At 39.8% G+C, this 26,950-nt stretch overlaps 1 protein-coding gene across 2 annotated transcripts; it reads left to right on the top strand.

Annotated features, from left to right (window-relative positions):
* Positions 1 to 9,334: 9,334 nt before the first annotated feature.
* col6a2 (collagen, type VI, alpha 2) lies at positions 9,335 to 25,801 on the top strand. Of its 2 annotated transcripts, none has more exons than XM_083557767.1 (28): positions 9,335 to 9,581; positions 13,372 to 13,463; positions 13,648 to 14,267; positions 14,374 to 14,394; positions 14,522 to 14,587; positions 14,701 to 14,754; positions 15,561 to 15,605; positions 15,705 to 15,731; positions 15,817 to 15,843; positions 15,949 to 15,993; positions 16,089 to 16,142; positions 16,227 to 16,289; positions 16,373 to 16,435; positions 16,535 to 16,588; positions 16,672 to 16,707; positions 16,795 to 16,857; positions 16,960 to 17,022; positions 17,111 to 17,173; positions 17,342 to 17,404; positions 18,925 to 18,975; positions 19,055 to 19,153; positions 19,286 to 19,348; positions 19,446 to 19,481; positions 20,011 to 20,056; positions 20,139 to 20,291; positions 20,371 to 20,826; positions 20,911 to 20,949; positions 24,260 to 25,801. In XM_083557767.1, exons 2-28 carry the CDS (start codon positions 13,391 to 13,393, stop codon positions 24,865 to 24,867), a joined length of 3,051 nt encoding a protein of 1,016 aa, XP_083413893.1. In that variant the 5' UTR covers positions 9,335 to 9,581; positions 13,372 to 13,390; the 3' UTR covers positions 24,868 to 25,801. The 2 variants fall into 2 exon arrangements, with proteins under 2 accessions (XP_083413893.1, XP_083413894.1); XM_083557768.1 differs by lacking the exon at positions 24,260 to 25,801 and adding an exon at positions 21,474 to 22,061 and having other exon boundaries at positions 9,412 to 9,581.
* Positions 25,802 to 26,950: the final 1,149 nt, after the last annotated feature.

Here is a 26,950-nt window from a genome sequence, read left to right as displayed (position 1 = left end):
TGGTGTGGACTTGCTTGGTTGGAATAAAAACCTGCACCCACACTGGCCCTTTCTGGAAAAGATTGGAGACCCCTGCTATAAATGCTAACATGTGATGATAGCATTTAAAAAATAAAACATTGTATTACTTCTCATTACCCAAATAGCTGGTTACAAAGTAAAAGTGTATTTAAATGTATGTACAAACAAATGATTCTTACACAGATTGTTCCAGTCAGCATTTTTCACAACCCAATCTGCTCTCAAAGCACATTTTCAAGTGTTTTCTTGTGTATTTGTTGTTTTTTGGTTTAAAAAACCTCCTGGTGTTGGTATCTAACACACATACTGTACATTGGTACTTGGTCCTTGAGAGATTTTTCCTCCATTGTTCCTACCAGATCTGCTCCAGGTTCTTCAGATGATTGCTTGTTTGCAGTTTTTCAAACAAGATTTCCGATGGGATTCAGAGCTAGACTTGGCTGATATGGATCTAGCTGGCTTGGCTACAATACAACATTCACTGTTTGACTGGTTTCAAACTGATGCCACATTTCCTTGGTTTTGTAAACTTTCTTGTAAGTTTTTTGATAGATTTAATGAGTTTTCTAAGGAGACTGAAGATCTCTGGGGCAGTGGTGAAAAGTATTTAAGTAATTGTAGCTGTCTTTTTCTTGTGCTGATTTATCTTGGAGGTGATTGTTTCTACTCTTTCTCTATTGAGCCAAGCACAATATGAAATGTGGATTCACTATATAGATAAACATTTGTGGACACCTGATTTTCAGATTGGTATGTGCTTTTTGAACATCCCAGTCCACTTTTACTCCCCATTTGCTGTTTTCATAACCTCTACTCTGGTGAGAAGATTTTGAGTTTGTGTAGATTTGTGCTCATTTAGAAACAAGGGTATTAGTAAAGATCTCAGTGAAGCGAGGAAGGCTAAGGTGCGGTCAGGGATCACATTTGTCTCAAAGGTACTCAATAGGGTTGAGGTCAGAGGACTATAGCAGGCAACTTAAGATCTTCCAACTCATATAAACCATAGAGATGGCTTTGTGCAAGGGGAGATAATCATTCTGGAACAGATTTGAGACCCCTAGTTGAATTAAATGTCTTGCTTCTGTGTTCAAAGACATTCTATACAACAGTTTGGTGAAGAAGCACATATGGCTGGAAAAGTCATGTTGTGTACTTGAAAATTAAAACCTGAGTTTTCATAGAAAACACCTCAGTTTTCTGAGATACTTGCAGATGAATTTTGACATGGAAAATTCAGAGGTTAGATGCTTCTCAAATGCTTTTCAAGCAAGATCAATATATGATATCCGGATCCTTCGTAATGCAAAAGGTAGATTAGCATTTGGTATAGAAATAAATATAAAAAATTACTGTAATGTTGAACTATGCACATGTTATTTTTAAGTGTTTGGAGTTTATAGTATATATTCTGTAAAACACTGGAAAGCCGAATTTGGGAAATGTATCTTTCGCCAATGCTTATACTTTGTGTGTGTTTAAATAAGGCTGGTCATCATTCTGGGTGGGATTGTAGTCTGTAGCAAGGATAGGGAAAGTGTAGTCATACCTCAGGAATGAGTCATTCAGGGTTTAGGAACAGAACAGTAACACCCCCCACCCCCACCCCTCTCTCTTTTTCCTGCTCTTTCCTTTCCTCTTTCTCTCTCACTCCTTTTAAAGCAAATCCATCCCTTTTTGAGGAAAACCATAAATACACCGCAAGCTACCAGGCTTGGCGATGCTCCATCGACAGTCAAAGCTTCAATGCTTTTCAATGCTCTCCATAAACTAGTAAAGAACATGAACAGTAGATGGTATCCCCTTTTCAGCAGAATACTTTCATCCGTTAGCCGATCATGTTTGGCAGCATCGTGATGAATGGGGTTTGTACACTTGCCCAGTGTGTTTGAACGGCAGGTATGAAGAGTTCTGAGATGATGTTATATCATCCAAAGAGTAACATCAAGAGAAAATCCAAAACCCGACCCACTCATCTCAATGTTCTTGAAAACCACAACCACACAGCTGTTCGAAGCAAAGTCTATCCCTCAAAGCTGTGCTTAAAAACCCTCAGAATTGCATGTAAACAACAACTCCGTTCTGTACATCCCATGTGTTTCACCACGCACAGTGTGTTTGAAGGTGTAAGGAAGGAAAAGTGGGGGTTAAATACACATTTCTATCACTGAACACTTTGTAATTAGAATTGTTTGAGAGACTGGATGGGTAGAGAGAACTGAGTCACTGTATAAAAGTCTTTGTGGACAGGGAGGAGGGGGTGTATTGAAGTGTTTGATTTCTACTTGATGTATTGCTTGTGTATGTTATCAACTTCCTTCTGGTTGCCACAGTTATAAGCCCTGTCCATCCCTGTTCACATTTTTTGGACTCCCCACCTGCATTTTTTTTTAAAGCCTACTAAAACAACTTGAGCTGAGTGTACTTAATGACCACAATCTGCTCCACAGCTCACGGCTTGTCCGTGTAGGTCTTCAGGCCATAGCTCATGGCGATGGTGTACCGTATAAGGCAATGTCATTTATGCAGTGTAATAAACATGCTATAGGGGGGAGAGCTACATAAACCAGGGCGCATGTGTATGTATATATACATATTCTCCGGCTTGGCTTTGCACAATATATCATGTAGCCTCCTTGGTCTCTGTGGATGAGATCGTAATGAGTGCCAGACTCCTCTGTGCTCTTATGTAAGACATGATTAGAAGAGGTCCAGCTGAGACCTGGAGTGCAAAGAGGAGATATCTGTTCTTCATTCCCAGAGTTCTTCATTCCCAGAGTATTATAAATGTTAATATGGTAGTGTCTAGCATTTTTAATAACTTTTAGGTGACATATGGATCACAGCAAAAAGTGAATAAATACTTTTCTAGACAAAAAGCATCATAGAAATGTTTATTAAAAAAAGCATTAAAAAGGCATTTACACATCTTCAGCTGTGGCTTTATATTTGCCAGACACTTTCCTGGAAACACTGAGTAATGCAAGAGAATTTAGCACAGATGGGATGCCAGATAATTGCATGGCACACACAAATTCTACACTATATTTTATGCTCATTGATATTAATATTTCATGGAGAGAAGAAACAAGTTCAAGTTTATTTTTAATTCTACAATGGACATTGTCTTAAAGCAGCTTGACAGAACTTGATGTGAATGATGTGTATTTATCCATGATGAGCAGCCTGGGGCAACTGTGGCAAGGAAAAACTCCCTTAGATGTTATGAGGAAGAAACCTTGAGAGGAACCACACTCAAAAAGGGAACCCATCCTCATTTGGGTGATATCAAGAGTGTAAAGTCTTAAAACAATACAAAACACCGGAGTGTGAGAACTACCATGAGCACAGGAGTGTGTGTGAATGTGAGTAACGTCCAGGACCAGGAGCTACTGACCTACTCATAAAATAGCTTAACGTTTAAGATCAATCATAGATCCAACACCAGCTTCTCCATGCCAAACCCTATAATAATTAGAAGCAGTCCAATGCCAAACTCTACATGAGGTGGAATCTGAATGGCGCGGGTACGTCTCTAGATGGTTCGGGATTTTTTGCGGGGTCGGCATCTATTTCTTTGAAGGTCCACAATCTTCACACAACTGGAGCTGGCGCAACCTCAGGATGCCTCAGGATGGGTAAAGAAAAAGAAGCAGTGGAGAGGAATTAGCGTAGCTGCTGTTCATGATATTAACAACACAAGTTGATAATATGCATGTGATCAGATGTTCTGGAGCACAAGGTTATGATATGATGTGTGTTATGTGTAGAACTCGCTAAAAAAGATACGTCTTCAATCTGCACTTAAACTGGAAGAGTGTGTCTGAGCTCCGAACAATGTCAGGAAGACTATTCCAAAGTTTAAGAGCTAAATGTGAAAAACTCAACCGCCTTTAGTGGACTTTGCTATTCTAGGAACTACTAGCAGTCCAGAATTTTGAGATCTCAAAGAACGTGACGGATTGTAGCATGTTAGAAGATTGGATAGATACATGGGAGCCGAACCATTTAGGGTTTTGTAAGTAAATAGAAATAGTTTGTAGTTGATGCAAAACTTAACAGGAAGCCAGTGTAGGGATGAGAAGATTGGGGTTATTTGATCATATTTTCTTGACCTTGTGAGAACTCTGGCTGCCGCATTCTGGACAAACCGTATCTTGTTTGATGCAGGACAAACACCTAGTACTGCATTACAATAGTCCAGTCCAAAGGTCATAAATGCATGGATAAGCTTCAGATATAGACATGTTTTATTAGCTTCTAATAATATTTCCCAACGGAAGCATGTATAATGTGAAAAGCAGTGGTCTTAGAACAGAACCTTGTGGCACCCCATATTTTATTTGAATTAGCCTGGATAGTTTTCCATTTTTTTTTCTTTCTTTCAGGCTTCTCCCATTAGGGGTCGCCACAGCGGATCGTGATTGTGATCCGCATGTTCGATTTGGCACATGTTTTTATGCTGGATGCCCTTCCTAACGCAACCCTCCCCATTTATCCAGGCTTGGGACCGGCAATGAGTGCACTGGCTTGTGCAACCCTAATGGCTGGGGTTGGTTCTGGATAGTTCTCCATTTAAATCTACAAAATGGTAACGATCAGACATGTAGGATTTAAACCATCTTAATGCCTGTCCCTGAATGCTGATGTAATTCTGTAAAAGATCTAGGAGAAGATCATGATCTATAGTGTCGAATGCAGCACTAAGATCTAGCAAAAACTAACAGAGAGATGTAGCCTTGGTCTGAAACTAAAACCAGGTCATTTGTGATTTTAACTAGAGCAGTTTCTGTGCTATAATGGAGCCTGAAACCTGACTGAAACTTTTCAAAGCTATTGTTTTCTTGTAAGAAGGAACTGTAAGTGTCCTCGCCACACAAAGTGCAAACAGTGCAAAGACAAAACAAGACAGTGCAAGACAATACAGGACAGTGCAGGTCAACACAAGACAGTGTAATACAAATACACAAAATACAAAATAGCGCCGCTAGTAATCCTGTTGTATATTGCACACTGTGGTGTGTAAAAGACGTAAAGTGAACATTGTCAGTAACAAAAAATGTAAACAAAAAGTGGTGCTTAAGACATGGATGTGTAAAGTGAGTACGAGTGTTTGTTGAGTTCAGGTTGTACAGATCATTCACACAGTTGTGTGTAACATTTCCTTCAGTAGTTTAGTTGGAATGGGTTCTAACAGACATTTTGTTGATCTGGCTTTAGAAATACCATCATGCAGCTCTTCCTGTCCTATACATGTAAAGCATTGTAATTGTAATTGGACATTTAGGTGAGACTGGATCAAGAGATGATCTTAGAGGTTGGACCTCCACAATTGTTTCTAATACTTTCAATCTTTTCAGTGAAGAAATTCATAAAGTCCTCACCACTAAACTGTGATGGGAAATTTCTTTCAGATATCTGATTTGTAGTTAATTTGACCACTGAACTAAACAAGACCCTGGGATTGTTTTGGTTGCTTTCTATGAGACACCTTAACAGTTTGTTAAAGGAAATCAACACTGTAACATGCCGTCTGCATTTGTATTTGGATAAGAGTATTTTAGCAATTTTATTTACCAAAATGGCACCACTGTGGTTTTGTTTTACATGCAACAGCAATAGAAACAGATAACGATTTCTCTGTAGTATGGCAAAATCCCAGCTGCTTCAGAAACTTGTATGTTTGGCAAATTCTTAACAATGTCTCTTGGGAAATGCTCTTAAAATAAAGTGTTTCCGTGAGTCACTCTAATTGAAACAGGGCACGGTTGTGATGTTCTGTAAAAATAGCAGCCCGGAGAAGTTCTGAAATCAGCAGCACTGCAACTCATTTGTTGTTTTCATCTATTAAGCAGTACTGCGTAGAAGTTCTGCAATGGTTGTCCATGGATTGGAGGTCAACACCTTAAATACTTTAATCCTCAAACCATTCCTGAGCAGTGTGTTCAGTGTGAATAAAAGTATTAACTTGCTTAAAGAGGACACTGCCATTCCGTGTTGAGGTAGGTGGTACGTGTCGATGTAACATCCAAATGAATGCCAGTTTCCACAGTTTTCCTGCAAGAACATTCCCCAGAGCATCACACTGCCTCTGCAGAGCCTCTTTCTTCCCATAGTGCATCCTGGTGTCCGCTTAACCCCAAATAATCAATCCATCACCAAGAAAATGTCAGCAGAGTCCATCCTGTGGTTAGCATTGTTTAGCTAGCAGTGTTGCTAGCTGCTTTTCTTAGCTATACAGTAATTGGATATTTAAGACAATTCCGAATTATTCCGTAAACTGCAGGAATCCCAGTGTGAGTTTGGTTTTTGCAGGAAATGCAAACCCTGGTTATATTATTATATTAATACATCGTAAAAAGAGAAATTGACTTATTTTTAACCGAATTGTTGTTGTTTTAGGATTGTACCATAAACAGAGGTGTTTACAGTAGAATTCTCGGAAGCGCACTGCATATGGGGGATGTCTAAGTTTTGGCACAGGTGTGAATGGTCCAAAAAAATCTTGAATTGAGGTTTAAATGCGAGTAAAATCTACTGCTGTTACGATTGTAATTTGTACGATAAATGAAACACAGTTCAAGAGGTGCCTTCTATCATTAAAATCCCATTCGATGCACGTTAGAGATACTTCCTATGCTGTATCAAGTCAACATGTTTCACTCTCACCAGATTTTACAGACTGTATGTTGCATTTGTGGTGAAACAAAGATTACATTTTATACCCGAGGAACAATCAAAACCAGGAGTGATTCTCCTCTTCAGTAGGAAGTTCAGTCTCACTAAAGTACAGGTTTGCACTATAAGTGATTTGTATGGGTTTTTATTACAAGCTTTTGCGGTGACTTGATCTGACACAGGATCCGTAATCCCCGCTCAGAAGGAAATCACGCCGGTGGTCAATAAGTCTAAAGGAAGGCTAGGAATGCGCTTGTGGTTCAGGATCAGCGTGAGTGCAGGGCCAGTGTGGTTTCTTGCTGGAACTATTGGTCCTGTTTTCCTGGATCTACAGACAGGTGTAGAACAACTAGTATTGGAAATGGTAGCACTGTGGTTAAGACTGTGTTCTTCTGATCAGATGGTTGCGAGCTTAAATCCCAGCACCCTCAAGTTTGACCCTTCAGCAAAGCCTGTAACCTCTTAACATCTCAGTTGTGTAAATGACATAATTGCAATGTGCTTTGGATAAATGCTATGAATCTAAGCAATGGTTATGTATGCAGCTTTGCCTTTTCTAATTATGTCACCATTTAGGGTTAAGTGAGGTAAATATATGGTGTCGAAACACCATTTTTTTGCATTTTCCCTAAAGTCTTCTGTAGATATGAAACCCGAAAAAATGCCTGTGAGTTCATTTCACACTCACTGTAAGAGTTAACGTTGTACGGAGGAGGCCGTACGGCGTTAACAGATCTTCTCTTAACGCGCCATTGGCAACACAAAGCTGTCCAATAGTTCGTTTATCCATATTTCCTATTTCCAAAACCACATAAAAACAAATGCAGCTGGTTATTTTTGGCTCCGTTTAGGCCACATGCTGTTATCCGAATTCCATATCTTTAGCTTTTTGTAAATGTACCCATGTTTTTTAAAAAGGTAATCGTGCACACGCATCACAAACAAGAGCAACAAACATATTTGCATGACGATTCATCATTGTAGCCATGATAAATCGATCAAACTAGGAGCACATCTGTTCACGATTAGAAGGAGACGGCTAAAAGCAGCCAGATGCATCGCCTTTGTGTTACGTACTAAAGTAAGCATCGTGGTAAGATAAGGTTATCTACCATAACCTGAAAAATGAAAAGATTTGCAAAATAACTTGTTTTAATGTCACGTCTCACATCTGCCCACTTCTAAGGGCTTGTGGAGAAAGAAAAGGGCACTGCAGTACATCATTTGAAGGCACAACAGAACTTCCCACAATAAAATGTAATCAAACTTGACATATACACCAGTCACAGAGAACATTCTGCTCAGGATGTTCCCAACACTACTAACTCTTGTCTCCAGCTGTCACCAGATCATTAGTATGCAAACTAAATAATTACAATACGTTTAAATGTTCTCTTCATTTTCTTAATCATTTCAGCCCGTCGTTAATGGATCCTTGGACTGTCCGACTGGAAGACCTTTGTCAGGATTATCAGCACCTCTAACACCACCACACCAAACACCAGCGCTCCCTCTTCCAGGTCTGTATGCTCAGTCCAATAAAAACTCCCTTCACTTGACAAGACTTGACTGATATCCAACTCTTTCATCTCCTAAACGCCTGCTCTACAGCTTTTTCCCTTCCAAAAACAAAAGATGTTAGTCTTGGCCTCACTATAATGCTAAATTGTTTGCTAAAACCTTATTTCTCTTCCTTCCTCCAAAAAATCTATTTAAACAAAATGATTACCAGGTGCAAGGTGCTCAGATGCTGGTCTAGAGCCTTCGAAACCCCCTGTTTCGAACGTGATGGTGTAACAGGAAACGATCCAAAAACTGTGCCTACGCTCCCCTGTCCCTTTTACGATGGTTCGGTTTAAACAGTATCATGTGTCAAGCACATGGGTAAGCCGCATGCCTTTGATGGTTTACCTTCAGCCCTGACACCCGTAGTCTGACTTGTGTTTTGTATTTTCTGTCTCTATCTCTATTCATTCCAAAGGTGTTCAATAGGGTTGAGGTCAGAGCTCTAGAGGAGGCCATTTATGATCTCCAATCCAAAGCATTGCTTCATGGAGCTTCTCTCGTTGGCGTTGCGCACATGTTGGAGCAGGTGATGTGTTTTCAATTTGATGGCCACAGTTTTGGGAAGAACCATATTATGTGGTGTATTCATGCATTTCATGTAGAGAGGTGGAAGATTAGTGGTTACGGCATTGGCCTTTGGATCCAAAGGTCATGAGGTCAAATCCGAGTTACACCGAGCTGCCACTTGTGGGTCCCTGAGCAAGGCCCTTAACCCCATAGCTGCTCAGATGTATGAATGAGATGAGAAGTCCCTCTGGCTGAGAGCTTCTGCCAAATGGCGTGATGTTTTTCGTCTGCATTTTAGCCCTAGATGTTCTATGGCATAAAGCACTGATTTGGTTTTGATACAGTAACCTGTTTTAGTTATTGAAGTGTACAAGAAGAGTTTGGTGGCCCAGATGGACACTAACCATCTCATAGGTATGGCAAGGCCTTTCAAGGATAACTCAAGGATAAGGAGAACTTGATTTCCAGACCAACCCCTGTCCCGCCATCTCAAGCTCTACTCTTCTCTTAATGAAATGAGGAGGGAATGTAAAATGGGAGAAGAAAATGGGCTCAGCTGTGTGGACTCACAGCTCCCCCGTGTGTGCACAAAGATCTCCACCGGTCTTCAGAAGGAAGGAGGGTGTTTCAAGGAGGAGGAACACATGAAACACACACACACACACAGAGTGAGTTCTCTTGCCGTCTGCTGAGTCTCTGCCCTTTTCCAGCTTCACTTTTTGTCGGAATGTACGCTAGATAGACTGTATGTTCTAATTATTCCCGGATATCCTGAAGGATTTCTGATCCGGCTCTGGGTGAGGTGAAGTGAGGTGAGTGTCAACTTTTAAAAAAAGAACTACCTTCTCCTTGAGGTTCTCACAGCCAGGTTGATGGAGAAAAGATTCTCTTTAGAACCACAGGGTCTGTGTTGCTGCAAGTGTGTGTGTGTGTGTGTGTGTGTGTGTGTGTGTGTGTGTGTGTGTGTGTGTGTGTGTGTGCGCTTGTTGGAAAAATATTAAGCTGTGCTTTATAAGTGTGCAAACCTCTGAGCATGCAACTAAATGTGTAAAACAATATTGTTTATTATTATTATTGTGCACTGGATTGTAGCAGCAAAATTTGAAGATTTGGTCCTTCGCTTGGTCGAGATGAAGATAAATCAAATATTGTGCAAATTAACAATTTAAAAGCTCTGTGTGAATTATAGAATTTAGGCTCGGTCATCAGCTCATACATCCAAACAGGAGATCATGTACAGTACATCAGTAACTCAGTCTGTTTAGGCAAGGAATGCGTTCCCTTTTTTTTTTTTTTTTCCCCAGATGAAATATTGGATGTTTGACTGTTAAAGTTCATCCTTGACACCAGCACATGACCATGTATTCCGTTTCGCACCAGTGCAGTTTTAGGCCCAATCTGAACATCAGGCTATAAATCGTAAAACTATTTAAACATTAAATTTTTTTGGTATTGTTTTGTGAGATTCATTGTATATATTTTGAGTGAATCCTGGACAGCATCCTACATTGAAGAACACAAATTTATTGGCGGTTGGTGCGGAGTAAAGTGCTGTATAATCTGCATTTTTTTTTACGGTAACATTATAAACATTTTCCTGATCCTTTTTAAAACAAAAAGTGACTTGCGATTGCTAGCAGCTGCAACTGAGATGGTGTTTTAGCTCAAAGACCCAACTATGGCATTTTGGTAGTGGGGGATTTAAACACTCAACCTTCTGGGCCTTCTTGCAACTTCACCCACTGAGCCGCCCTAATTAGCTTTAATAAAGTGAGTAAATTCAGTGGTTAATGTAATTGTGGTTTAGGTATTGAGTTACAGATCAAGCAGACGTGTATTCAAATCCCAGCATATCCTTTCACTTTACATCAGTTTAAGCTTTAATTTTAAGGGGTTTTATCAATCATCAATCAGCATTCCAATTCATCCCAAAGGTGTCAGAGATCAAAGCTCTATAGCAGGCCACTCAAGATCTTCAACCTTAGCACATTAAAGCATATCTTTGTGCACAGGAGCATTGTCGTGTTGGAACTGGTTCGGGTCTCTAAGTGAAGATGATCTATGCTACCTCATTTATAGACATCCTTTACAATTGTGTGCTTCCAAGTTTGTGGTAACAGCTTAAGGAAGAATGACATATGGCTGGAAAATTCAGGTGCTTTTGTCCATATAGTGTACATGAAAGAATGCTGTATACACCCCACGTCGGGAAGTGTATGCTGATACATCAGCAAATTTACTTAAAAGTAAGGGTCTGCCATGACATGAAACCCTTCCCCAGGGGGCCTTCCCCAGGGGCCCAATGAAACATTCAAACAGATCAGTTACCTACCTATTGACATTGGCTTGCATAAAGCACTTGAGACCCATCAGTGGACACACAACTGGCCTGTCTGATAAGATCTTAGATACCAGTAATACATGTAACCCACCAACGTGTCCATTTGTAATAGTGTCTGCTGGGTGTCCAGTCTGATGACCGCTTTCTATTTATTGTCCATTAATATTCTAATGTATTGGAATTTTATATATGGGGTGTCTTCATGACCATCAGTGGTCACTGACATCTGGTCAGTGAATTGGTCTTATAGCAATGAGGTCAATCTTATACCCCATCCTCAACTGTCCTGTATTCATCAGTCATGCCATCTGTAGCCTCAGAATTTAGTTTCGTCATCATCTATATCCTGAAGTTCCAGCAGGTAAAAGCTTTGAGATGCTTTTCTGCTCACCACAGCTGTCAACAGTGATTGAGTTACAATAGACACTGCTCAACAAGGCATTTCTGTTCAATGCTCTGGATTTTTTTTTATGCCCCATTCATTGTAAGCTCTAGAGTTTGTATATCACATTCTGACTTTGATTTGCATGTTACCATGACCTGTGCATGTTAAAAGGTTCTGTGATATAATTACATATCCACATTATTCATATGCAAGGATTTGTGATGTCCGATCTATATAACATATAGTATATTAGCCATCATATGCTAATTCACCCTTTTGAACTGTCAAAAATAAAATAAGTTGCAGTTTGACAGATGACACCTTGTGGTTAAAAATGGGAACTACAACAAGTGCGAACAGGACGTACATGCTGCAGATGTATTATTTTCTTTTTACATTTTTTCAAAATGAACACTGCTTTCATCATTTATTATTGATTATATAAATGTGCAAATGTGATAGAATGCATATGGAAATGGAGAATTTCTTTACAAGTGGTGCTTAATGAACAGTGCAGCATCAGATGTGTGTCAGAGATGTTCATGTCTGACTAAAGGAAATGTGCATCCAAGCCGTTTGTCTTGTTCCGGTCAGAAATGAGTGATTTTTGTGTCCAGATCTAAAAGGATTGTATTAAAGCCAGGGCTGCAGTCTGCAAACTAGACCTTCAGATATATTCCAAGTATGTGACATGTTCCAGGTGCACATCATCAACTGAAGTCTTGGTTCTGGAGGTGAAGCTCAAAAGGTCAGGGAAATTTTTAAAAGAATGCGCCTCTTTGCATCACGAGGGATTTTAGAGCAGCTGGTGTTTAATCATTTAGGTCACTCAGGCTCCCAAAAAAACTCGCATGAGTTCAATTTAATTCTATTTGACTTGTAATAAAGGACAATGTAGTTTTACACCCATGAGAAGGTCTTGAAGTAGCTATGAACAATGCATAGTTCAGTAGACCTGCCAGATCTGCACCAGGAGTGTGAAAAAGAAGGCAATCCTGGAATCAGGGTAGAAATCAGTGAATGTGTTACGCTGCCCCCTGACGTTGTATGAGCAGCAGATCGAAAAAAAAAAATGAGGCAGCTGGCTAAATGTGTCTCAGGAAAAGCACCTTCACCCTCCCTGATTGGTAGCTGTCGCAGGTTAAGGGAGAGCTGTGAAGAGGAAATTGGGGAAAATTCCACATAGTTTCATAAGTGGCCACACGGATTAACTCCAGTGCGGTCGGTAGACATGAGGAATAATCAAACTGATTTAAGGACCGATGATGATAAAGATGATTATGACTTTATTTGTTGCAGAGACGGTTAAAGTCTTGTTTTTATAAACAGTGGCTTTGACAAAAAAGACAGGATGTGGAGCTGGAGGTAGCAGAGCTGAAGATGCTGATTTGACAAGGTGAGGGAGGTGAGATTGAGATGGTTTGGACATGTGCAGAGGAGGGACATGGGGTATATCAGTAGGAGAATGCTGAGGATGGAGCCACCAGGAAGGAGGACAAGAGGAAGACCAAGGAGGAGGTTTATAGATGTGGTGAGGGAAGACATGCAGGTAGTTGGTTTGAAAGAGGAAGATGTAGAGGAAGGGGGGGTTTAAATGTAGACGGATGAGCTGCTGTGGCGCCCCCTAATGGAAGCAGCTGGAAGAGGAAGAAGAAAGCCAAGAGACCCAAGGCATTGTTCAAGGGCCCAACAGTATCAGATTGACAGTGCTGGGGCATAAACCTCTGACCTTCTGATCATAACCACCCACAGTGACCAGGAGGAAAGAACTAGTGAACATCTAATGAACTTCATCTTAAATAATCATTTTATCATTCACTAGATTACTTTTTTTACATGTTCATGATGATGTCACTAATGATATATTTTCATTCAGGAATTTGAGGAAGAGGAGGATGATGCTGTTCAAAGCGATCATCCTGTGCTTACTGCACATGGCATCATTTGGCCAGGCGCTGGACTGTCATAGTGAGTTCTACCCACTCAAATGTATCTGCTGTTTATTTGTGCATTGTTACAGTGTGTGTATCAATACCAATATAGAGTTATTTCTTATTTATAATAACTATTGTTTTTACTTCGATTTTATTACTTCTCCTTTTTCTTAACACACTGTTTCTACAATAATACGTTTGTCTATTCTATTCTCCAGAAATAGAAGAATGCCCAATACACTTGTACTTCGTTATCGATACATCCGAGACCATCGCCCTGCAGGAGCCACCCCCAGGCAGCTTGGTTGACAGCATCACAAATTTCACTCGGTTATTTGTCGAAAAGCTGGAAGACCATGAGTACCAGGGCAAGGTGAAGATCAGCTGGACTGTCGGTGGACTCCACTTCTCCATGAACCAGTCGATCATTAGCAAACTTACCACCAAGGATCACTTCATTACCGAATTAAAGAAGGTCAGCTACTTAGGCAAGGGCACCTTTATTGACTGCGCCATCAAGAGAATGTCTGAGGAGATCATGATCGAACCTTTAGGTGCGACCATACACAACAAGACGCAGCGCTTCGCAGTCGTCATCACCGACGGTCACGTGACCGGGAACCCCTGCGATGGCATCAAGTTGGCATCAGAGCAGGCTCGGGACAAGGGCATCAAGTTATTCTCTATAGCATCCTCCAACAACCTGGATGAAATCGGCCTTCGAGAAATCGCTAATTCTCCTGCCGGGGTTTACCGCGACAAATTCATGGCTGTCGATCTCTCCAGAGGACGACCTGAGATTCTTAACAAGCACATTGACCGCATTTTAAAAACCATGGTATGGTTTTGCGCTATACGTTGGCTTCGTACACGCTTCGTTTGAACTCTATAGCATGTATTGTGTGAGGGACTTGTTTCATTTTGCCTTCTTTTTTTTTCTCCAGCTGCACCAGGCTTATCAAGAGGTAAGACCCCTTGATGCAACACAACAAAACCATCACATGCTCTCTAAAAGTAATGGATATTTATACTAATGCCTACATATTCAATACCCTGTTTTGTCTGTAATTTTATCTTTTCTTTTCTAAACAGTGCTACAGTGTAAAATGCCTTCAAACACGAGGACCACCTGGTCCAGATGGTCCCAGGGGACAAAAAGTGAGTTGGGATTCCATCACATTTCCAAAATGTACTTGTCAGTATAAAAGCTGGTATGTATTTTTCTTTTTTTTTAATGTTGCTCCAACTCATATTTTCATTGTTCATTACAGGGAGCCAAAGGAGACGGTGGTCCTACAGGTCCTAAAGGTGACAGAGGACACCCTGTAAGTACAAACTATTGATGGCGTCCTGGAAAGGTTTGAGCGTGGTGTCTGTGAACAGCAGATCCATTCACACCTCGAGTCTTTGATCGTGAACTTGCGTTAGCATAATGATAGCTCTTTCAACACTGGACATTATCCCAAAGCAGCTTTAGAGAAGCGAATAGATTACAAATGTAAATATTGTGGCAAGGAAAAATTAACCTGAGATGCTACGAGAAAGAAACCTTCAGAGCAGCCAGACTCGAAAGTGAACCCGTCTTCATCATCCATTTATTATAGTTCTATCATTGTTGAGGTTATTAACTGTTCACTGATTGGCACTCGAAAGGAAAACTATTCATGGCTATTCCAAGCCACTGTTATTGAATATATTTCAAATCAATGCTCATGGTTCTTGAGTTGAACCTTTCACAGTAACTTCCTCGGTAGCAGGACGTGGTCCCCGATTGAAGCCTCAAGCCAGAAGTTTTCTCTCGAAATAACGCTTAAAGAATTTGGACGTACGCTTCAGCTCATTGTCTTGTTGTACTGTGAAGACGGTTATAACGAGCCGGCAGTCCAGACGGAATTGCACGGCGCGAGTTAAGGTATGGAATGGTAGCCATGTTGCTTCAGTATTCCGTTGACCCGGAATAAATCTCCAACCTTCACTGCTCGAAACGACCCCAAGACGTTGGAATTTTAATCGAAAGGTTGTTAAAACCCCAGCGTCATTAAGCGGTCACTACTTTGCCTCTCTAGATGAGGGTTTCTGCTTAATACAGTAAATGTAAATGACCAGAATTGTATTTTGTGTTTACTTACAGGGTGATCCTGGTATTGAAGGTCCTATTGGTTTCCCTGGACCCAAAGCAAGTATTTCTTTATTATCCGTTCAGTTTCTCGATTTACAGATTTGACAGATATGTGACTGACATCTGTTTTTCTTTATTTACTTTTTATTGTTTTAGGGAGAACGTGGTCATAAAGGTGAAAAGGTAAGATTTGTGTATGGGGTATTACAAACAACTCAACATTTAATACAATATGTATGCAAATATTAATTCATTTTTTTAACCATAGGGAGAAATTGGCTCACAAGGAAGGAGGGTAAGGACATACATCATTCCGTCTTTTGTAACTCATATATTTAATACAGATTAAGAATTTAAATGTGTTCTGGTTTTAAGTATTTTTTGATCTGTCCTATTTCAGGGAGTTGCAGGGTTTCCAGGACGCAATGGTACTGACGGGCATAAGGTGAGAGCGGTAGACTGAAACGAAATGAACGTTAAGTCTAATTGAGGAATTAATTGAAAAAAAAAAAAAAATTGTTTTTTTTTTTTTCTTTTCAGGGCAAAATTGGCCGTATTGGGGCTCCTGGCTGTAAAGGTGAACCTGGTGACAAAGTACGTGTGTGATGTTTAGCATTAGTTAAATAAGAACTGAAGAGACAGTGTTTTGAAAGTGTGTTGATTTTACTCTATTAACAGGGTCCTGATGGATATTTTGGAGATGTAGGAGATAGTGGCCCGAAAGGAACTGATGGAGAGAAGGTGTTCAATTCGTTTGACAGGAAAACTTAAACATCATTTTGTTTTTTTATTGAGCAGTGATCTAAAATCAGATTTGCTTCTAGGGAGATCCTGGTAGACCTGGGAGAGCAGGACCGTCGGGCGATCCAGGAGATGCTGGCCCCAAGGTACACTACGACTAATAATTAAGTAATAATAATGAATTAGTATAATCCTAATAATAATAAACATAATCATAATAATCATATTTATCACACTTCCTGCAGGGTGAAAGAGGTAGTCCAGGCACACCAGGTACCCCTGGTCAGAAGGGTCCTAAAGTTAGTATTTGCATATATTTTTTTGTTTTTTATATATTTTTTTAAAAATGCATCTACTACTAAACACTTATCTTGTTTTCCAGGGGACTGCTGGAGGTCCTGGACCTAAGGGCGACCCTGTAAGTGCAAACATGTTCACTGCCATGTGTCCAAAGGGATATTAACAAACAAATCTAAAAAAAAATATTTTTCTTTTGCCTCAACAGGGAAGAAGAGGAGACTATGGACCGAAAGGAAGTCCGGGACCAAATGGATCACCTGGGGAAAAGGTATGGACTGTTTAGCTTTGTATTTGGGGAATGATATTGTCTCATCAAATGTTTTCATGGAAATAGAGCAGCACTCATTAATGAGAAATGGTTGTGTTTCAGGGTGAACCAGGATCTGAAGGTGTAAGAGGTTTTGCGGGTGAAAACGGCGGTAAAGGAACCAAGGTCATTATCATCCCAATGATCTTTTATTTGCTATAAGTATTGTGAATGGATCCACAGCTGAAGCTTGTAATTTTCTGCATGTGTTTAGGGAGATCAAGGACTTCCAGGACCAAGAGGTCCAGCAGGAACAATCGGAGAACCAGGAAGAAATGTAAGACCCCATTACAATAAAGTCTGATTATGTAGAGGAAAACTTCATCAGCCTTAATACTCTGATTGGAATCGGAATTGAGGAAGTGATCAAAAATAACCGGATGGTTTATTACCTCATTATACTAAAACCTGGGAAATATTGCATTGTTGTTTTTACTTCTTTTAGGGGAGCCGTGGTGACCCTGGTGAAGCTGGCCCAAGAGGCGAACCAGGACCTCCAGGACCGATTGTACGTCCAAAGTTCCAGCAAATAGTAGTTTAGTTTTAGTGAATAAAAAAGAGGCAATTCATTGTAGGGCAAAGGACGTGGATGGCATGAATGGGTTTCAGATCAGGGTTACATTACATTACTTCCATGTAGTCCTCTGTGTATCTAAAACCATACACATCTTTATATGGGAGCTACAATCTCATGCATGAAGAACAATTAAAGCCATAAACTAGTATTTGCATTAGAAAAATTTGACAAAATGTCCTAAAGAGAGAGATGAAATCACCGGTTGGGTGTAGAGATATGGATTATGGACATCTGTGTCTTCTTACCACACACCCTGAACGAAGTGAACGTATTCTGACCCTACACAAACCAGCGCAAAACCAGTCCAAGTGCAACACATGTTACCTGCATCTGCTTTCATCCTGTGGTAGTGGATGATGTAGAAGGAGGTTGAGGACATGGGAGAGTTTTTGGGAAATCAATGATGCAGTTTGGTTTTTGAGAGACACATGCATTTTTCTTTTATGAGCATCAAACTAGGTAATATGAAGATTGACCTTTTAACAATCAATATTAAAATATTCAGATTTTCTTCATTGAAAAATCTTCCCTTAGCAGGAATACTATCTTTAAACAACTTTGGAATCCAGACAGTTCGTTTTTTCTAAAACATTCAGGTGAAATACTTTGACGTGGCTCTTGGAAAACTTGTCAAAGTTCTTCTTTAGTAGTTGGAGATTTCTTTCTTGTGATCCAGTTCATCCCAGAGCAGTTCAATAGGATTTTGGTGTGGTGACTAGGGGGGTCGTTCCATGATTGATAACCCTAATGCTTACAGACCTCGGACGGTTCATCGTCTTGTTGTACGGTGAAGTCGGTTCCAACGAGCAACAGTCCAGCCGGAACTGCATGGTGTGAGTTGAAGTATGGAATGGGAGTCATGTTGGTTCAGTTGCCTGCTCCTTCCCTGCTCCAAAACAACACAAACCATTACGCTGATGGTGGGGGTAAAGCACTTTGCTAACAACTTCTCTAATGTTCTACATCTTATGCGAGTTCTTCTGTTAAAGCCACAACTGTCCAAGTCAATTATTGTCAAATTCTTGCATTTGTGTTTGTCTTTTACCGAGTTTGTTGCATAGAAACTAAAGGAACATGCATGTGTCTCCAAACCATTGAAGACGAGGTGTTTTTAAAGTGTATGTTGTGATTTAAATCTACAAAGATAAAATACTATACCGATACTTTAGTAAGAATAAAAAACACATCACATAGTAATTTATACAGGGCATCTGTAATAACAATAATTTGTTAATATTTCTGAACTGAGTACAGGTCTGGGCCCATTTTTATTTTCAGTGCATAACACTGTGAATATCCACACGTTTTCTTTATCATAAACCGAGGTTCAAGTGATCATGGTGAACTTCCTGTGTGTTTTGCTGTTTTCTAAATTCAAATGCGTGTTTTTTGGCTATTGTTTTCATATGAAAACGTGTTTTAAGGACATTTTATTGTCACCAATTCCACAGGGTGACAATGGCAGACCAGGATTCAGCTACCCTGGACCAAGAGGACAAACGGTAGAGTAACTTCTATTTGGCTTGGATTAATCTTACTTTACATGAAGCCATTCTTACTACTTGGTCCATTCATCTTCAGGGTGAGCCTGGAGATAAAGGTAGACCTGGAGCTCGGGGAAGCAGAGGAGACTGCGGTCAAAAGGGAGACCCGGGACAGAAAGGAGTACCAGGAGCTCCTGTGAGCAAATCATCTTATAGACTGATTTTCCTATAGTGTTCAAATCATTAGAGACTGACATCTAGAATAATCATGCACAAAGTAGTCCCTTTTTTTGTGAAGAATGAGAATGTTCTTTATGTTCTTTGTTAGGGAGAGCCTGGACCTCAAGGTGAGCCTGGGCGAAGGGGTCCTAATGGAGACCCAGGTAGAGAGGTAAGTAGATCCACTGAACATTAATGCGATTATAGATACTACATTATATTACCATGAACAGAATTATAACCATGATGTCTACCTTCTTTTTTCACAGGGTGATCCTGGTCATGAGGGAGACCCAGGCCTTACAGTAAGTAAAGTCCTAAAATTTATTTGGAAAATACATCTGGGCTTCCCAATTTTCCAGTCAAATGCGGTTCTTTCACAAACTTGGAGACACACAATCATATAGGATATCTATAGGATATGTTAGCATTTTATTTCCCCCCTCACTTAAACTTTGAGTTCTATCATGACAATGCACCTGTGCACAAAGCCGGCTCCATGTAGATATAGTTTACGTGGGTTGGAGTAGGAGATCTTGAGTGGCCTGCTTTAGAAATCTGACCTCAACCCTTTTGAACACCTTTCACACCTCACCCACATCATTAACTCTGAGTCTTTAATGATGCCCTTGTGGCTGAGCACAAATCTCCACAAGCACACTCTATAATCTAGTGGAACACCTGGGGACTATGGGGACAAATGGGGACTAGATATAGAATGTGCAGTTCAAAACCACATACAAATCTTATGATCTGGTGTCTGCAAACATGTCCATACAGTGTATTTTACAATGTTATTTTTTAGTAATTTGATGATGATCTCTTTCTCCTCAGGAATGTGATGTCATGAACTATATCAGAGAGACCTGTGGGTGTTGTGGTAAGTGACTTGTGTCATTTTAGTTGAAAATAAAGTGCCAAATATCAAGTGCTTACTCGTTCTTTCTGTGTGCTTGTTTCAGATTGTGAGAAGAGGTGTGGAGCTTTGGATATTGTATTTGTGATTGACAGCTCGGAGAGCGTGGGACTAACAAACTTCACCCTGGAGAAGAACTTTGTAATCAACACCATCAACAGATTGGGTTCAATAGCTAAAGACCCCCACTCTGAGACAGGCAGGACAACTACCACAAACATGATCTAAAAAAAAAAGTGGTGTGTGTTTTGTCATTAATTTTTTATTTATTTTTTCAGGAACACGTGTTGGTGTGGTCCAGTACAGTCACAGTGGAACTTTCCAGGCCATTCAACTAAATGACTCCAAGATCGATTCCCTTGCAGCTTTCAAAGATGCGGTGAAGAATCTGGAGTGGATTGCCGGTGGCACGTGGACTCCGTCCGCCCTGAAATTCGCCTACGATACCCTGATTCGCGATAGTCGCCGTTCCAAGGCTAAAGTGACCGTGGTGGTGATCACAGATGGTCGCTTTGACCCCCGGGATCAAGACGCACTCTTGAATTACCTCTGCACGGATAGCAGCATTGATGTAAACGCCATCGGTGTGGGAGACATGTTTAAGAAGGAAGAGGAGCCCGAGAGCTTAAAGTCAATTGCTTGCAACAAGAAAGACAGGGTGACGGGCATGAAGCGGTTTGCTGACCTGGTAGCAGAGGAGTTCATTGACAAGATTGAGACCGTTCTCTGCCCAAGTAAGTCTATTGGTACACATGCACATCTTATCTCGTAAACGGTTTCAGCTATACTGTAATATATATATATTTTTAATGTTTTAGATCCTGTGATCGTCTGCCCTGAGCTTCCATGCAAATCTGGTAAGATTCTATTCATTTTTAACAGGGTTCCTGGAAAAAAAAAAGCTGTCTGTACTTTTAAAAAGCATAAAATTCATGAAGATTAGGTGAAAAAAGAAATGCTAATGTTTGGGTAAGATTGCTAAATTGTAATACTGCGAAATCATACAAAAAAGACAAATATTAAAGTGACCAATGAGAGCATGCTTTAACCCCCTTCGTTGCCTGTGAAGCCAAAAAACAAGAACAAAAAAACGCTTTTACATTTATTTCCCTCATTGTTAATAAATTATAGTAAATTAACAGGATAAAACATGTGTGAGGGTCCAAATAATACATCTGATATACCAGTAATAATAAATAGCCACTACACCAGTTTTAATGGCCATCAAATTCATTCATAGCTCTGAAAATTCTTTCAATAAAACTAACAAAAAACAACTAAAACATAACCAGTCAGTCCAAGCTTAGTCTGCACTGTGCTCTGTGAGCGGAGCCAGTCGCTTGGAGACTCCTAAAACTATTGTCTCGCTGATCACTTGCAGATGTGTCATCCGTTTGGAATGGGTACCCCATACATGGATTCTATGCAGAGGAAGGGACAAACAGCGTTGTTCCAACTACTGTCCCAAACGTCTCAAACTTACTCAACTCCCTGCAGGAGGTCAAGACCCCCGATGCCTACACCAGGGCTGTAGCCACAATGGCCTACACAGCCCAGAGAGCCAAGTTCGCCACCGGGCCCGAGAAACATCAGTGGACTAATTTGTTCATTGACTCTTTCAGAGTTGTCTATGGCGATCTCCTGGGTGACCCTAACAAAGCCTTGGGGTTGTGTTAGGCAATTGCAGCTCACGATTAGGCCATTCTGGGCAGACCAAAAGTGGCTATGGCTTTATTGATTTCGGTGGTGAGGACTGGTTGCTCTTGGCCTCGCTGTAGGATTATGTGAAACGAGAAAAACAATGATATTGTAATCACTAAAAGCATCTTAAGCTTGCTAAACTAACATTCATTCGAGACAGCTATTATTCAAGGCTAAAACTTGAAAACGAATGGCCAGTTAGGCGATCAGTTCAAAGCATGATAAGGTCCTAACTATGACAAAAAATAAAAATAAATGTGTAGAGTTTTTTTTTTTAAATGGTATGATTATAAACATGGACGCCTCTTTCTCCTGACCTCAGTGCCTGCTGCTTTTTAGAAATAGTATTACATTCCGAATTTTATATACTTGAACAAAGGGAACTAAGGGATAAAACGAAAGCATCCTGACTGACTGTGAGACTGCTTTATGCCTGCACAACTACGCTACGCTAAGCTGCTTTAAACCCTCAGGATATAGGAGGCATTTTAGGATGCGTTCGGCTGAGATTTCACAGTGATAACCGGAACTCTGCTATATGTAAATGTTGCATTTTGACTAAACCACACCACGATTTTCAGGATCAAGTTTTGCACTTTGCACAGCAACGACGGACCTTAGATTTTTCACGGCATACGCCTAGTTAGAGAATTCATGTCCTGCTTTCATGATAGGATACATAACCCCACCGCCATTTCCATTTATTCATTACATTTTTTTACATTTGAATGTAAGTAAATGTAGGATTAAATATGTTAAAGCCACTCTGGAATAATATATATATATATATATATATATATATATATACTATTATATTATATTTTATATTATTGCATGGCATACAAATGCATGAACCTGCAAAACCTGCAGCAAAGGTTTTCATATGTGATGAATCTAGGTGGTAGCTGGTAACAATTTAAAGGGAATAATTTCTATGTATGATTAGTACAAATCTGAATCTTATACAAAAACATCGGCTGACATTATTGTGTGTATTAATTCTCTGTATTAAATGTGCAATTAGAAAACTAGCTCTAGGACTGCAAACTCATATTAAATAAACAAATACAATATCAACTCTCGCAAACAACGATGTGTTTATTCAAGTACATTTATTAAATTCTTGATGACGAATGTATGTGTCTATGCATATTGTTTAATACGCATGAGTATTAAACTTTTAACCCTCAAAGAAATGCATTTAGGATATTTTATGCATATAAATGCATAAAACTGATATTTCAATCCTTTTTTATTTTTAACAGCAGATATCCTCAAAGCTGCTTTACACAGATAATGCGGTAATAAAGAATGAATAAGTTTGTGAATATATGAACAAAACATTTAATATATTTCTATATTGTGTATGTTGTATTATGTATTCAGCACAGGACTGTATCATTTACTGTCCGGGTTTCATGATCTTTTGTCGTTTTTCTTTTACCAATCAGATGGTGTTGTGAAAGCTGGCTAGCTGGCTAGTTAAATATCATGCCTGATTTAGGTTTGTTTTAGCAAGCATTCCTAGCTCTACATGTACCTATCTAACTTAGTTCTGCTTGAAAAGAGTCGATAAAATGTGCAGCACCTCAACTTTCAGCGTAAAAAGAGTGTAGCAAACACGTCATCAAACAAGATGCAAAAGAAAGGGAAACTTCATTTCCTGGATACTAAATGAGACAAAGGAAGGAAGGAGAACTGGTTAATCTTTGCTAGCAAATGATCGTCTATTGAGTATTTGGGCTAGTAAACAAACAAAAAGTGAACAAACATGAAAAATTGCTAGCTAACATCATGATAAGCTATTTAGTGTTCTTGCAAACATCCGTTATTTGGCTCAGCATCAGTTATGGAATCTTGTTGGTGGACACTCTAAAGACAAAAGAATTGGGACATCTGATGTTTTGATATATATATATATATATATATATATATATATATATATATATATATATATATATATATATATATATATATATATGTGTGTGGTTCTTCATCAAACTGTTATGACAGCGTTGGAGGCGAGCAATTGTATAGAAAGTCTTTGGATGCATCAGCTTTACAATTTCCCTTCACTTGAACCAGGAGATCAAAACCTGCACAAAGCAAGCTCCATGAAGATATGGTTTACATGGGTTTAAAGATGAGGAAGCTCTTGAGTGGCCTGCTCTAGAGCTTATTGGGATAAATAGGAATGGTGACTGCACCTCAGGGCTCCTTACGTCCTCAGCACTTAAATAAACGAAAAACTCTAAAATCCCATGGAACATCATCTCTGATGAGTGGAGGTTATTTTAACAGCTAATGGGGACTAGAAATAGAATGGGGTGTTACATTCCACTCTTTTGGTCAGGTGTCTACAAACTTGTCCATACAGTGTTCTGTTAACTGAATACACAATAATAAATGGAGCATTTCTTATGAGTTTCTAATCTGTGATTAATCTTTTGTGTTTCTTTCCCACAGAGCCAGCAGTGGCCAGTTGTGTTCAACGCCCTGTTGAGCTTGTATTCCTGGTGGATGGCTCTGAGCGCATGGGCTCGGATAACTTCCAGAACGTCCGTGAGTTTGTGGAAAAGGTGGTTTACCGCCTGTCCTTGGCTCAGAATGCCAGGGACAAGAATAATGCCCGTGTAGCTCTGCTACAGTACGGCGGTGAAACCCGTCAGGAAGTGGCCTTTAAGCTTACTCACAATTACACCGTCATCACTGAAGGTCTCTCAACCTTAAAGTACATGGATTCGTCTTCCAACGTGGGCAGCGCCATCATCTACGCCATCAACAACATCCTGCAGAGTGGAAACACCCGTTTGGCTCGTAACAACGCCGAAATCTCCTTTGTCTTCATCACTGACGGAATCACAGACAAGAAGAACCTGGAGGAAGGTATAAGCTCCATGCGTCGGGCAGAAGGTGTGCCCACTGTGATCGCCATGGGCAGAGATGAAGCCATTGACAAGGAAGTGCTGATGAAGCTCGCCCTTGGAGACCAGACAGCTATTTTCAAAGGAAAGGATTACTCCCAACTGTCCAGACCCAGCTTCTTTGAACGTTTCATTCGGTGGGTCTGCTGAGGGAGATACCTTAGGGGGGTGTCCCAGGTTCACACATTTGTTTAAGGGGGGGAATTGGTGTGTTATTGAAGTCCGCTTGATCATTGGGGTCATTATCTGAATTTGCAGTATGTATCTTTCATGTATGGTCTTGAATTCGATTTTTTTTTTTTTTTATTGACCGACTCTTCAGGTTTAATAGAATGGGTTTCATATGTTTACTTAATATTGTACCAATGGATTTGGGAGAACAGGGGGAACAAGAAGACACTAAAGTAAAGTAAACTGACAAATTTCTGACTGAATGTTAAACTTGTCTACTGCCATTGTGGTGTTCTTTTGGTCAATTTTTCTGTATTTTTAACCGAATTACCTGGATCATTTTGTATACACACTAAAGGTGCTAATCTAGAGCAAGACTGGAGATTTTTCCTGTATAACCAACAAGATGTTTCCACATATCAGCAGAAACCATTCAGGATTGAATGAAGCCATTTTGACTCTCAGTGTCAGTCCAAGTCAGGTCCAATGTCAGGCTTCATGCTACAACTCAACAAGTTTGCCATCGTCGTTTTTACTTACGGAACACAGGGAACCAGTCACACAACAGCTTCTTTCTATGAGTCACAGATAACAAAAAAAAATAGTCTGTATTAATGAGTGCACTCCTGCTTGGGTACATGTGATGCGTTTCAAGTCTTCATATTAAGCGATTATTAAAGGCTATGTTCATGTACTTAATTGTAAACGAAACAATGACCACAATTTATACGCCGTCTTCAAGTCTTTAAGCAAACACCCTGATTAGATGTAGTCGGAAGATTTCTACAAATTCATGATCAGTGTTTTTGGAATTTATTTGCAACTTTCTGTAAACACTCGAAGGATGAAATACTTGTCAACTTCAGTGTTAGTACACAATAAATCAGGTTGTGGTAAAAAAAAAAAAAAATAATCATGTTGCTGTGGTTGTCTTGATTGTCTCAAAATACACATGACATAAAAAACGTACGCATCATCACATAAAATCATAGTCTCGTTATCCGTTAGGGGGGAATTTATGGTAAACGGTTCACCAAGTTTATCTGAACTCATGTAGTAGAGGTGGAGAAGCTCATTGGTTATGTCGTTGGACTTCAGATCGGACGATCGTGAGATCAAATTCCAGCACCTCCAAGATCCTATTCTTTGAGCGAAACCCTTATCACTTAACTGTTCAGACGTATAAACAAGATAACTGTAAATCATTCTGAATAAGGACGTTTGCCAAATGCCAAATAAATATAAATGTAACACACCTGCACAAAAAGAGAACACAAAAAGCATATATTAAAATCAAAATCTGTAAAGTAATAATAGTCTTTGATCAAAAAAAAAAAAAATGTAATAAATAAATAATAATAATTTAAAAAATTATAATAATAACAAAAAATTATATATATATATATATATATATACAGTGCCTTGCAAAAGTATTGACCCCCCTTGGCGTTTTTCCTATTTTGTTGCCTTATATAGTACACAAACACGCTTTTAACACGCTACAATCCGTCACGCTCCCTGAGATCTCAAAACTCTGGGCTTCTAGTAGTTCCTAGAATAGCAAAGTCCACTAAAGGCGGTAGAGCATTTTCACATTTAGCTCCTAAACTCTGGAATAGTCTTCCTGACAGTGTTCGGGGTTCAGATACACTCTCCCAGTTTAAGTGTAGATTAAAAACATATCTTTTTAGCAAAGCCTACACATAACACACATCACACACATCACATCACAACCTTGTGCTCCAGGACATCTGATCACATGCACATTATCAACTTGTGCTGTTAATATCATGAACAGCAGCTACGCTAATTCCTCTCCACTGCTTCTCTTTCTCTCCCCATCCCGAGGCATCCTGAGGTTTGGCCAGCTCCAGTCACGTCCCACCTCGTGAAGATTATGGACCTATGGATGATCATGGAGAAGTAGATGCCGAGTGTTTAAAGGCCCTGGCATGGAGAAGCTGATGCTGGATCTATGATGATCACAAATTGTTCTGTATTGTTGAAAGATTTATGATCAAACTCTTGATGTCACCCATATGAGGATGGGTTCCCCTTTGAG

This window comes from Silurus aristotelis, assembly GCF_946808225.1.
Source record: "Silurus aristotelis genome assembly, chromosome: 13".
In the NCBI taxonomy this organism is placed as follows: Eukaryota; Metazoa; Chordata; class Actinopteri; order Siluriformes; family Siluridae; genus Silurus; species Silurus aristotelis.
This window is presented reverse-complemented; position numbering and strand designations above follow the sequence as displayed.

Bases quoted from the DNA above. Each gene is read 5' to 3' on its own strand.
- col6a2 (XM_083557767.1), top strand. From the start codon at position 13,391: ATGATGCTGTTCAAAGCGATCATCCTGTGCTTACTGCACATGGCATCA. The intron at 16,858-16,959 runs GTATGGACTGTT...GTTGTGTTTCAG, and splicing joins ATGGATCACCTGGGGAAAAG to GGTGAACCAGGATCTGAAGG. The intron at 17,174-17,341 runs GTAAGACCCCAT...TACTTCTTTTAG, and splicing joins TCGGAGAACCAGGAAGAAAT to GGGAGCCGTGGTGACCCTGG.